General features: G+C 37.8%; 1 protein-coding gene across 3 annotated transcripts in view; it reads right to left on the bottom strand.

Annotated features, from left to right (window-relative positions):
* Positions 1 to 12,770, bottom strand: part of LOC132392757 (dynein regulatory complex protein 11-like) — a 185,850-nt gene that overhangs the window by 116,171 nt on the left and 56,909 nt on the right. For all 3 annotated transcript variants that reach the window (XM_059967073.1, XM_059967076.1, XM_059967074.1), the window contains exon 9: positions 4,134 to 4,209. In XM_059967073.1, coding sequence (XP_059823056.1) covers positions 4,134 to 4,209 — 76 coding nt within the window. The remainder of the gene's footprint in view (positions 1 to 4,133; positions 4,210 to 12,770) is intronic.

Genomic DNA, 12,770 nt, shown 5'->3' with positions numbered 1-12,770 from the left:
TTCAGAATCGTGGGTAAAGAGACAGAGATGGTACAAAGCTTACAATAATAAATTAAATCTGGTAGGGGTTGGCACAGAGTAAAAGCAAGGTTGCAAAATTCAGAAGGGAGCTGGTAAAAGTGAAAAAGAACAATGGAAATTTTAGCAACACGTACAAAATGCTGGAGAAACTCATTTGAGGTGGCAATGTCACATCAGCAGTTAGCGATGGTCAGCTCCAAAAATGAGTTTTCAGTGAGCAACGCTCTGATGAAAAACAACTGACTTGAAACATCAACTTTATCTTACTGAAACAACAAAATGAATGAACTCAGCAGGTTGATCAGCATGCATGGGAGGAGAGGAATTGTCAAGGTTTCAGGTAGAAATCCTGCATCAGCTCTGGGTATGATATGAATAACTATAGGAAATACATTACAATGCAATGTAGTACAAAGAGAAAATTAAATACTTAATAAGGAAGGGAAGACTTAACTATATTAGGCAATGGATTTTTAATCTTGTTTTGGGAGAAAGTGTTTCTAAATTACAGAAAATTAAGTTTGCAGACAGTCCTCAGGAATGGATAACAAGGTAACCTGGGAACAGCCTGCAATCTAGTACATTTTTAGGAAAATAGCTGAGGACTTAACTAGCACAAAGAGTAGTGTAATAAGCGAAAAAGAGCTGGTTTTGAGAAGCTAAAATCAGAAAAGACAAAAGAGGCAAAACATTTGTAGATGTGAATACAGAACAAAAATAGCATACATTTAAAATGGCACACTATAAAGATCCATAAAAATTATAACTTGTTAAACAATATAAGCTATCCATTGAAAAAAAATGCCATCAACATAAATAGCCAAGAGAAAAGTGAGGATAAGGAAAAAGGGCTTACAACAACTGCATGGACGGTATTCTGTCTTTTAAGATACTCTTTTTCTAACCTCACTGATTTGTTTGAAGCGATACAGATGAAATGGTCTTGGTCATTGCAAAAGATGCAGTTTGTTTGGATTTTGGAAGGGCCTAGAGTTGTGCTACACAATAGATTGTCAGAATATTTGTATTCATCCTGCAATGGGAAGAGGCCTTAATTGGAACATAAATTCTTACTTAGTAACCACATCCTCTGCTACACATGATACATATTTCTAGGGATGTTATTTGAAATACAGGTCAACCTTCACTAATCTGGCACCATTGGGACCTGAGGAGTGCTGGATTAGTGAGAATGCTGAATTACAGAAGGATCACATTAAGCATAATGCCAGATTATCGAAGGAACCAGATTACAGGTAGTTGGATTAGTGAAGGTTGACTGTATAATGCAAGGTATGAGGCATTGATTACTGCATCATTGTAGACTTCACTGGTTTATTAATTCTAGAAAGCATTGACTTAAACCTCAACCAAAGTCCTGTCCTGAATGTATCTTTCCTTTCATTGTGCACAGACTTTCCAGTAAGCTTCCAAATGTTTGCCTGCCTATACCCAGGAGCCTGCTTTTGTAGTATACAACATCATATGGCTCTAATTAGGAATATGGTTGACATGGGCATGATGAGACAAATGGCCTGCTTCAGCATTTTTATTTCTATGAACTTTTTGTATATCTGTATTCCCAGGAAACTGAAATGTGAGCTACCATGTCCTCCAACCTTATTCTAATCTGCATACTTAATGACTTACCACATGAGATCCCTCCACTACCCTAGCCTCAAACATGAAAAATGCATTCATGTCTGAATTGTATGTTGAAAGTTTAAAATTAAGTGATGGCATCCCTTCATCTCAATGTTTTCAGCTGCTGCACTGTCATGTTCCTCCTCTAACTGGCAAGGGCTTAATTTTGAGTATCAGAATTACTTCACCACCGCTTTCAAGTCAAAAATAAAAAGTAGAACAAAGAAAAAATTGGAAGAGCAAAGACCATAACATTTCTTTGTCCAATTCCATGGATAGGCCCAGTCTCAGTGATATCCCAGCTGTAATGACTAGTCCTATCCCTTCTATGCCAATAAAGAGTATTCAGGTAATCTTTTCCTCTTCAGTTCTTGCCAGATACTCCCACTTCCATACCAGCTTCTCTCACTGCAACTGTGTCCTTGACTGATTTACAATATTCCTGGGCTTTATGACTGCCATGCCAGTGTCTTTAAACTGCAAGTTATGGATAGGAGGTTTGCAAAATAGTCAATGATATCATGAGGTAAAACGTTAATTATGAAGTTCGATCATACATTGCCGGTAATTGAGTGATGGCAGTTTCTGAATTAAGCAGTGAGAGATGCTCGAGGTATAGTTGTTAATCAGACAGACCTAGTGAGAATCACTTTGTCCAACTTGACAGCTGGTGTTAGATACTTAAAATTCTCTTGTATTATAATTACATTAAGTTTTACTGCAATATCCTTCTGCACTTCCTTCTGTTGTTTTCTTCAATTAGGAGCAGAATGTCTCCCACCATTCCATAGAAACAGATGTTCCCTTCTCTCCTCATTTTATGTTATTAAAGAGTTCTTATTTTTGTACATTTTCTTAAAATATCACCACAATTGAGATTTATTTTTAAAAGCATCTGACCACTTCTTATGCCTATAAAGCAGCTCCACTTAAAAAGATCTGGGATCCCTTGAAGATGAATATGTCATTTTTATGTTCTCCCAACACTATGCACGGCCCCATGTCACCGACTGATGTCTGCAGCAGCTGAACAGCATGGGCTACTCTGACTGAGCGCAGCCACTATTTCAATATGTTTCTGAATGATCAATCAAATATCACAATATCCAAGCCTGTTTTAGCAAAGTATTCAATTTACTTCTCACTGAAATTAATAACACCACAACGATACGAAACTGATCTTGTGACGGAAAAGAGATAAGAAAATTCCAAGGACATGCAGCAGAAAAATACATTTTAAATATGTGTGCATCTTATTCAAATACAGTAATGAGAAATTGATACGAGCAATCATTAGTCCGGCTATGAAAAGGATGCCAAATCAGGCTGAAGAATTTGTTGCTTATTTATTTTCCCACCCCTTTCCTACATAAAATTAAACTCACAACTTGGCAGTTCGGCTGACACAATTGATACATGGGAGTTTTTGTTGGCAAAACTGTAACCTTCAAAATCTCCAGTGGCACTCTGCTGTTGATTGAATGTCTTAAAACCATATTATTACCAGGAAAGAGCTTAATGAGGAAACTGTCAATAGGTTTAGTCAATAAATTGTAGATTGCATTGTTGCAGCTGATAAGCTAATTCAACTTATTCAAGGTGCTGTGTTTAACAACGGGTGTTTCATCTTTAAGCGGAAATATTAGTTACTGCAATAGTAAGAAGTTTGTTCTAACTAGCACATTCTAAATAGTATCACAGCAGTATATTTCTACTATATCTTACAATCATAACAGATGTAGTACAATACAGCCCACTGTGTTCATATTAGCAAAGAAACTTATTTAAACTAATCTCATTCCCCAAAAATCAATCACCATTCCCATAGGTCATAAAACATTAAATGTCATTTAAATACTTTCTGCCTCTCCCACCCTTCCAGGGAGTGACTTCCAGACACCACCTCCCTTTACATCCACTTTCCTCTAATTCCAGCAATTAACTTAAATTTATAAATCCTCATTATTGACTTGTTTCCTCAGAAAATAAGCATTCTTCAGTTATGTTGCCTGAGATTCTCATATATTTAGTTTTAATTAGAATTAGGAAACCTTTCTAGTCTGATGTTATTTCTCTGACAATTAAGAAGTCAGCCTTTTTAACAACCTTAGCATCCTATCCTTTCATTAGGAATTTGTAACCATGCACTCAGACACTTCTGTACCTCTAAACATCACTGTAATATGCATTTATTACATATTTCTTTGCCTTGTTTGTTTGCTTAAATGTATTGCTTCTCACTGAATGAATTCCATTTGAGATACTTAAGATGAACTACCGGGCTTGTTGACATCAAAGAAACAATAACATTAATAAATCTTGATAAAATTAAGATTTCATTGTGGTATTTGTTTTGATTTAGTTCTCAGAAACCCTGTAATATCATCAACAACATTTATATTAATAGTTGAGGGGATGGATTCAAACATGACATTAAATGTTATCATGCACATAATTCTTTTTCCTACCTTCATATGTTTTATGACCTTCTGCCACTGTTGGAAGGAAGTTACTCTGAGCCATTTTCCAACCTTCCTCTTCTTCCTGTACAAAAAAATGTACTTGTACTTCGTAAAAAAACAGTTTTGAAAGGGTTCTGCATTTTACAAGAAATCAAAATCTATTTTATTTTCCAGATTTCATTAATATAAATTCTAACTTTATCATAAAAATGAAATTTTAAATTAGAAGTTAAATTCATTATAAAGCTAGCAGTCAGGAGGCTGTCAAATAATTTAACCTGAATCAATATGCTGGCTGGACTGAAGCCTGTTGACAAAAACAGCCATACAATTTGGAACATTCTGGACAGATAATAAATATCTGAGGATAATTGATTAAAACAAATTTATGGAAGAAACACAAGGTAAAGCCCAATTACTCCTTGGTCTCAACAGTCCTCGCAGGTTTTTCCCGGTGAGATTTAAAAGTAGCTGTGCTGTAGCACAGTGGCCATTTTGGCTGATGTTGAGATTGCAGTGCTAAGGCTTTGTTTTGAGAGGCTTCAGCTAGCACGCTGAGCCGTGGTAAGGAAAGGTATTTTACCTTCCAACTACAGCTCCTGACTGATTGCAACAATCTGATGCAACCACAATTGGACTCTGTCAACGGCATCCATTATGCTGAGACCATCACAGCCAAGGCTTTATTGAGGTGATCACATTCAAGATACAAGTAGCAGGTACACGAGTGACCACCAGCAAAGATAGAGGGGACAGGTAGAGAAAGCAGGATTTCCTTATGGACATTCTTCTCAGAAGTAAGTATATCATTTTAGATACTATTGAACTGGGAGAGGGGTTGAAGATTGCCTTTCAGAAGAGAGCAACAACAGTGACTAGGCTCATGGAACAACAATAGATCTGAAGGCAAGGAGAGCTACGGTGATAGGAGATTTGATAGATAGGGAAACTGATCAGAGATCCTGTGGCATTGATCGAGACTCTGGCATGGTATATTGCTTCCAGGATACCAGACTCTGAGTCGCAAGGTAGAGAGTGAGCAGATGGAAACCATTCTGTACATAGGCAAAAGGGCTTAGATCTGCAAAGTGAATATGAAGATTAAAAGGCAAAAGGATTGAAATCTCTGGATTACAGTAAATTCAAGTTCAAGTTTATTGTCATCTAACTGTACAAATATACAACTAAATGAACCAACGTTCCTCCAGACCACAGTGCACCCTCAACACATAAAACAAAATATTACCACAATTAAGTTAATAAAATATAATTCAAAATGCATGCAAAATGCACAGCACAAGTACAAGTAAACAGTTTGTTGCCCTAGTGACGAGATCTTGGTGGTGGCAGGGTATTCATTAGTGTCAGGGAAGAAACTGTTACCTCTCTGGCAGTTTTAGTCCTGCTTGTCCTGTATCTCCTTTCTGACGGTAATAGGTCAAAGAAATTGTGTGATTGGTGGTAGAGATCGTCAACAACGCTTCAGGCTCTAAGTATACAACACTGGTAAAGGGCACAGATAGGGGGAAGAGGGAAATGCCAGTGATCCTTTTGGTGGTTCTCACTATCCTCTGTAGGGTCTTGTGGTCTGATACAACGCAGCTTCTGTATCACGCAATGATACAGCCAGACAGGACAGCAACCAATTCAAATGGTCACAAAAGAAGATCACACTAATTATTTTGCTGTCACCACAAATTCCAACACTTATCAGGATTGAGCTCTGCCACACAGGAGCATCATGAAATCTAAAGAAAAGACTATATGCCATTGGAGAGTGGATTTTCTCAAAGGATAGGACAAGCAGCATTGACAGAAATAAAAACAAAGCAAAAGTTTCTGATCGCTTTCTCTTTCTACAGGTACTGCCTGACCTCCTATACGTTTCTAACATTTTCCTCTTTTTAAAGGTTTTCATTGCTATTCATGAGTAGATTTTTGCTCCCACGGAAATGCCACTCAGGACCAGCTTTCAATATCTCAGGAACTGTTCTTCATGAGCAGAGAGATGCTGCACAAGTTCAGGTTGCTTTCCAACACAAATAAAGCCAAGTGCAAAGAGATTGCACTCATGCAGGAAGAGCATTCATAGCATGAAACAACTGTCTGACCTCAGCAACATGCCTTCTCAACTCAAAAACCATCACCTGCTGGAAACAGCAGCAAGCTATCCTCAAGGAGGTAACTGAGCACATCAGGGAAAAGAGTTCTGTAACTCAACATCTCCATATCTGGAAGTTGAAACCATGGTGGAACAGTCTGGGTGCCTGCAGATCTGGAGTTCCAATGAAATGTTCTGAGAGATTACCAGTCCCACTTCTATTCTCGGGAATTATTCTCGCTGCACACTCCACAGCTATTTCACCCAAAAATGATGGCTAGTATGATCTAACACTGAGTTAATAGCACAAAAAACTACATTAAAAGAGACAAGCTCGAAGAATTTGTTATCTTCAGACTCCTATTAAACTCAGTGGATTTTACAATGGGTATATAATATCATTGATCTCACTCCTGTCGTAGAAAGACTGAATCATTATACCATGCAATACACATGCTGTTATAGTCAAGTGTTGGTTTTAGTCTTTATGCTGTTAAAAATTAATGCTCAGATTTAATTAAAATTTTATTTAATTTTAATTAAACACGATTAAGTTAATTAAGTATTTAGACATTTGGAACATTATTCTGTTTCCTAAAAGTGTCAGTGTTTTAATGGTCAATTATTGCTCCTCAATAACACTCTTATAATCTTTTCCCATAAACAACTTCTGTGTGTAAACTTTAGCAAGAAGTCCTGCAATGCTGTCATGATAAAAACAATTAGTGCTGGAATCATTCAACAAGCTCAGCAAGAAATGTAGAGTGAAAAAAGCAGAGTTGATGTTCAAGTTAAAGATCTTCCAATGGACTGAAAAAAGTTACAAAGTTTTATAAAATTCATAAAAAGCAATAACATTTTTAAGTGAGTTATAAAATGCAGAGGAGGGGAAAGCAGAGGACAGTATAGAAGCATGATCAATGATCGGGCAGCATCAGCAGAGATAAAATGTTTAATGGTTTCTAGTTTGAAGAGGATGGTAACAGTACATGCATTCAAGTGAAATACAGGTCTAGTTGAGTTGTAAATGGGAGTTGCGAAAACAGTCTGGCATAATGAATACGATTTGGTAATCACCCCATCAGTAAGAATGAAAACCATTTGTTGCAAGTAGTTGAATTTGAATTTACATACATAACTTGCTGTGTACAGTATATAGCTGCAATGTCCCAATGACATTTCTAATGGAGAAATTACTTCCCCTTGTGGGAATTGATGAAATTTCTGTTTCCTCAACTCTTTAAATAGACATTTTTCTGGCTAAATTTACTTTGTGTTCTACAATAGACTGTTTGCTGTGTATCTATCATGCACTACTCCAACTTTAATACACTGGCTGATGTGCTGTTTTCAAAACTCAGTCTTTATACGTGTAACACTCTGGTTCCGTCGGCTGCGTAAGTCTAGGGAAGACACCCTCTGGCCCTGCCAAACGTGGGAGATTGACCTGCAAGACCCCCCAAATCCACATTTGTGTGGATGCTGTGTGATATGTTACCCTGCTACAAATAAGTATCACAAAATAACAGACAGAACACCACATAAAAGTAAATGATTTAGCTTTATAAGTCTTAATTTGACTAAAGAATTAGTAGAGAGAAAGCAAAAAAGAAAAGGGCCCATTTTAAATAAAGCAGTTTAAAGTGCACAAGTTGGAGTTCATGGTTTCCCTTTTGCCAATCCTCCTTCAATCTCTCCAGGCTTCATCGAGTCACAGCCCCACTCTGGGTCAACTACTCCGAACTCTTCTCTCTGGCGTCTTCTCCCCTCTCAAAAGCCCCAAGCCCAACCTTGGAGTCCCTCACCAGAGAAACCCCCCCCTGAATCCGTTCATCCCAATTGGATGGCACACATTTCTCCCATCTCTTATCTTCAACAGTAATCCCAACAAGTAGCTTACACAAAGAACAGAAAAGCATAACAGAGGAAAAATATGAACCACGTGAACCAGGGCATTACACATGAAATGGTGGAATTCAATGTGAAGTCCAAAAGCCCTTTTCAAAAGATGAGGCTCTGTTCCTCAAGGTTATATTGAGATTCGTTGGCCTAGTATTCCATTCTCCCCTCCAGTTTTTTTTCTCTCTGTTTTCTAAAACTTCTTTATCCCTATTTTCTCTCACTTCTGATATAAGAGTATTGATCTGTGATGTGAATTGATTTTGCACCTTTGGTGCTAGGAAGCCCGTTGAGGATTTTCAACATCTTTTTTTCAGATTTTTAATATGTGGGTACTTAGCTTTTGAAATACTGATACCTGTTTACCCATTTATCTTGCACTTGCAGATCTACATAGACTCCTATTTAAACATCCAACAGTTTTTAAGTCATAATTCTTGTTTCAAAACCATCCATTGCTTCATTTCTCCCTGCTTCTGTAATTGACGAGAGGAATACAACTCTTAAAAAAATAATTCTGCAGTTCTGAAGCAAGAAACAAGCTGCTGGATAGATGCTGCCTAGCCTGCTGTGTTCTACCAGCATTTTGTATGTGTTGTTGTTGGAATTTCCAGCATCTGCAGATTTCCTTGTGTTTGCTGGATAAACTTAATGGGTCAGACAACATTGGTGGAGGCAAAAGGATAGTTGACAATTCGGGTCAAGCTCTTGAATCAGGACTGAAAGCAAAGGGCAGATAGCTAGTACAAAGAAGCGAGAGAGAGGGTGACAAGAACAATAGGTGCAAAGAATAGAGTGTGCAAGGGAACCTGTGTGGATCAGAGGAGCGTGAAAAATGTGGTTCCAGCTCTGAACTCTTGATCACTACAAACTTTGGTTCTGCCTTTGTTTGCAATAGCCCTGAGATGGAGAATTACATTTCTTAGCTTCTTTATATCTACTAACAAACTCCCCCCCACCCAAATTATAGAATGGATTAAGGCCTTTTGACCAAGGTATGGGATATTTGCACTGATGTCTCCTTAAATGATTAGATATCAAGTTTGAGACGCATCCACAGTACACCTTAAGATATTTTCTTTAAGTATTTCAGGTGCTAAATACAGGCCTATAAAAAGTATTCACCCACTTGAAAGTTTTTGTGTTTTATTGCTTTATGCTTGGGTCATTGTCTTGCTGAAAAAAAAATCTTCTCCCAAGTCGCAGTTCTCTTGCAGATTGCATCAGGTCTTTCTCCATGATTTCCCTGCATTTTACTGCATTTTTTACCCTCTACCTTTATAAGCCTTCCAGGGCCTGCTGAAGTGAAGCATCCTAACAGCATGATGCAGCCACCACCATGCTCCACAGTAGGAATGGTGCGTTTTTGATGATGTGCGGTATTCGGCTTATACCAAAAAGCTCAATTTTGGTTTCAACAGACTATAGAACCTTCTTCCAGCCAACTTCAGAGTTTCCCACATGCCTTCTGGCAAACTGTAGCCAAGATTTCAGGAGAATTTTTTTCTAACAGTGGCTTTCTCTTTGCCACTCTGGCATGAAGCTGCAACTGGTGAAACACCCGGGCAACAATTGTACGCGCAGTCTCTTCCATCTCAGCAACGGAAGCTTGTAACTCCTCCAAAGTTGTCCTAGGTCTCTTGATGGCCTCCTTCACTAACCCTCTTCTTGCACGATCACTCAGTTTTTGAGGATGGCCTGCTCTAGGCAGATTTACAGCTGTGCCATATTCTTACCATTTCATGATGATTGACTTAACTGTACTCCAAAGAATATTCAGTGGCTTGGAAATTTTCTTGTATCCATCTCTTGGCTTGTGCTTTTCAATAACCTTTTCGTGGAGTTGCTTGGAACGCTTTTTTGGCTTTGTGCTGTAGTTTTTGTCAGGATACTGACTCACCAGCAGTTGGATCTTCCAGATACAGTTGTATTTTTACTACAATCAATTGAAACACCTCGACTCTCTATTTGGAGATATAGAAGTGATGTTCATTACGCGACTTCTAAAACCAATTGGCTACACCAGTAACGATTTGGTGTATCATATTAAAGGGGGTGAATACTCATGCAATCAATTATTTTGTGCTTTATATTTGTAATTAATTTAGATCACTTTGTAGAGATCTGTTTGCACTTTAACACGAAAGAGTCTTTTTCTGTTGATCAATGTCAAACAGTGTCAAAAAAGCCAAATTAAATACACTGTGATTCAATGTTGTAAAACAATAAAACATGAAAACTTCCGGGGTAGGAGGGTGGGTGAATACCTTTTATCAGCACTGTAAATACAACTTGTTATTCTTGTTGATTAATTTATGAAATGGAGTGAGAATGGGAAACATCAAGATTTATAAATGTTAGAGTTCTGCTAATTCCGTTTGGATTCAATTTTGTTTGTGGGAAAAAAATTGTTGAGTAGGCCAAATAATGTCTGAAGTGGAGTTCACCATTCCCGATAAGGAAAAGAATTCAACAATCGAAAGTTAGCCCAGATTAGTAAATCTGTATTTGGCAACATGTTGTAATTGCATGCATATGAAACTCAAAAAGGCTTCACATTCTATCAGCAGGATACACTACTTATCTTCATCTTAAAATAAACATGATAATCATATTCATGCATCTTTCACTTCTGAAATGGACTGTTTAAAGTTTCCTTGTTGTATTGAGATGTTTACTTTAATTACTTTACACTATAATGGACTTTTGTTTGTACTTGTGTCTTTCTTGTCAAAATTTTGTATAATTTATACTTTGCTTGTGAATACTAATTATACGGTGGTATGTGTTTGTAGTACTGATGCAAGTTTTTATAGCACTTGTGCATACTCATACTTGTGCATGTGACAATAAATTTGACATTGATGTTGATATTTTGATGAAATTAAGCTTGGTTAAAAAAAAAGCTAATTTCCAGAAACATGCCTACTACCTAGGATTTTAACCAACAGCTAACCCCTACCCCGCCCCCCCCCCCCCCCCCACAACCCCAACTACCCGTCTGCACGGCACTAGGATGCCTCTATATCTATGGCAACCAATAGATGAAAAGTTACATTAAAAAAGCCTTTGGCTGTAGAAAAACTCAACACGTACTATAGTTGAGCTTTATCAGCTTCTATATCCACAACATTCACCCATTTATGGACTGAATTTGTTCTTTCCTTTGGCTGGCAGGCATCAAAATTGTGTTGTTTTTGGCTCAAAGTACAATCTGAAAATGCTCCTAATCTGGCAGTTGAAGGAAAGCAAGGAACACAAATCTCCTGTTCTCCCACAAAATGACACTATTCATTATTGATCATTCCCCTTATCCAGTGCCCTTGCTGTGGCTTGTAAGCTACCATTCATGAACAGAATATGCAGCCTAAAGCCTGAACCACATCCAGAGCCCTTGATATCATTTGAGCTCTCTCTATTGAAAAACTAGGCTTCACCAACACCAGGATAGCTCTCTGTAGAATGATAGCGACAGAGAAAACTAAATGCATAAGAATGTTGAATGATGATATTTGCAAGATCTGGTTTGATTTATATATTTACCTACACTAAAAGACTACAATTTCAATAGCATAGGAAAGTAAAGCTGAGGGGAGAGCCTGCCACTGTGCATGGAGAATGTTGCCAAGTTTTCTGCATTTTGGATGTGAACTTGCATTACAGATTTTGTTTGGTCTTATAGTCTTCTCATATTCTGTGTTTTTTGCCCGATAATTTTCGAGTTTTTTGTGCAGGTGGGTGGATTTGGGGGTCAACGTGCATGTTCTGTATTGTTGCTTTTTTTTGTATGGGGGGTAGATCTGGAGGTGATGTGGTTGTTCCATTTTGTTTGTTTTTTGTGCAGGGTGGGTGATATGCCTGTTCCATTTTTGTTTGCTTGTTTATGGGAATGGGGATTTGGGGGTTGATGATCATGCCGCCTTTCTTTTCTTTCTTAGTTTCATGGTTACCCAGGGGAGAATTTCAGAATTGTATACTTTGATAGTAAATGAACCTTTGAACAATACTCCAATTGCCAGCTTTACCTTCTCTGTGCTATTGTAGTCTTTTAGTGTGAGTAGATAAAATAAGAGAAGGTAGACACAAAAGTGCAATCAAAACAATGTTCTTCAGATTACATCTTTCTCTCTACTCTTCTGTGAAGAAAGAATAATTCCAATGTTTGCACTCTTGCCTTTATGGTCAGGGTACTGAGTACAGGAGTTGGGATATCATCTTATAATTGCACTGTTCTGGTCACCTAGCTATATAAAGGATGTCATTAAGCTAGAAAGGGTGCAGTAAAGTTCCACATGTATCCACATCTAAACACTAATTGTTTAGAATGGCTGTGATTACTGATTGGTTTTCAATTCCCACTGCTGTCTGTAAGGAGTTGATATGTTCTTCCCATGAAGAAGTGGGTTTCCTCCAGTGCTCTGGTTTCCTCCTACTTTTCATAGACGGACAGTTAGCAAGTTAGGGTTAGCAAGTTGTGGGCATACAAGGTTGGCACTGGTTTTAAAGATCTTTATCTTTTACTGGGATTGGAGCACTTGCGACTGTTTAGGCTGGGGTTTTATCCCCTGGAATCCATGAGGGGGAGGTGTGAACTTATTAGTTCATGAGGGGCATAGATATGATGAATGGTTATTTTTATTATT

Source organism: Hypanus sabinus, chromosome 4, assembly GCF_030144855.1.
Source record: "Hypanus sabinus isolate sHypSab1 chromosome 4, sHypSab1.hap1, whole genome shotgun sequence".
In the NCBI taxonomy this organism is placed as follows: Eukaryota; Metazoa; Chordata; class Chondrichthyes; order Myliobatiformes; family Dasyatidae; genus Hypanus; species Hypanus sabinus.
This window is presented reverse-complemented; position numbering and strand designations above follow the sequence as displayed.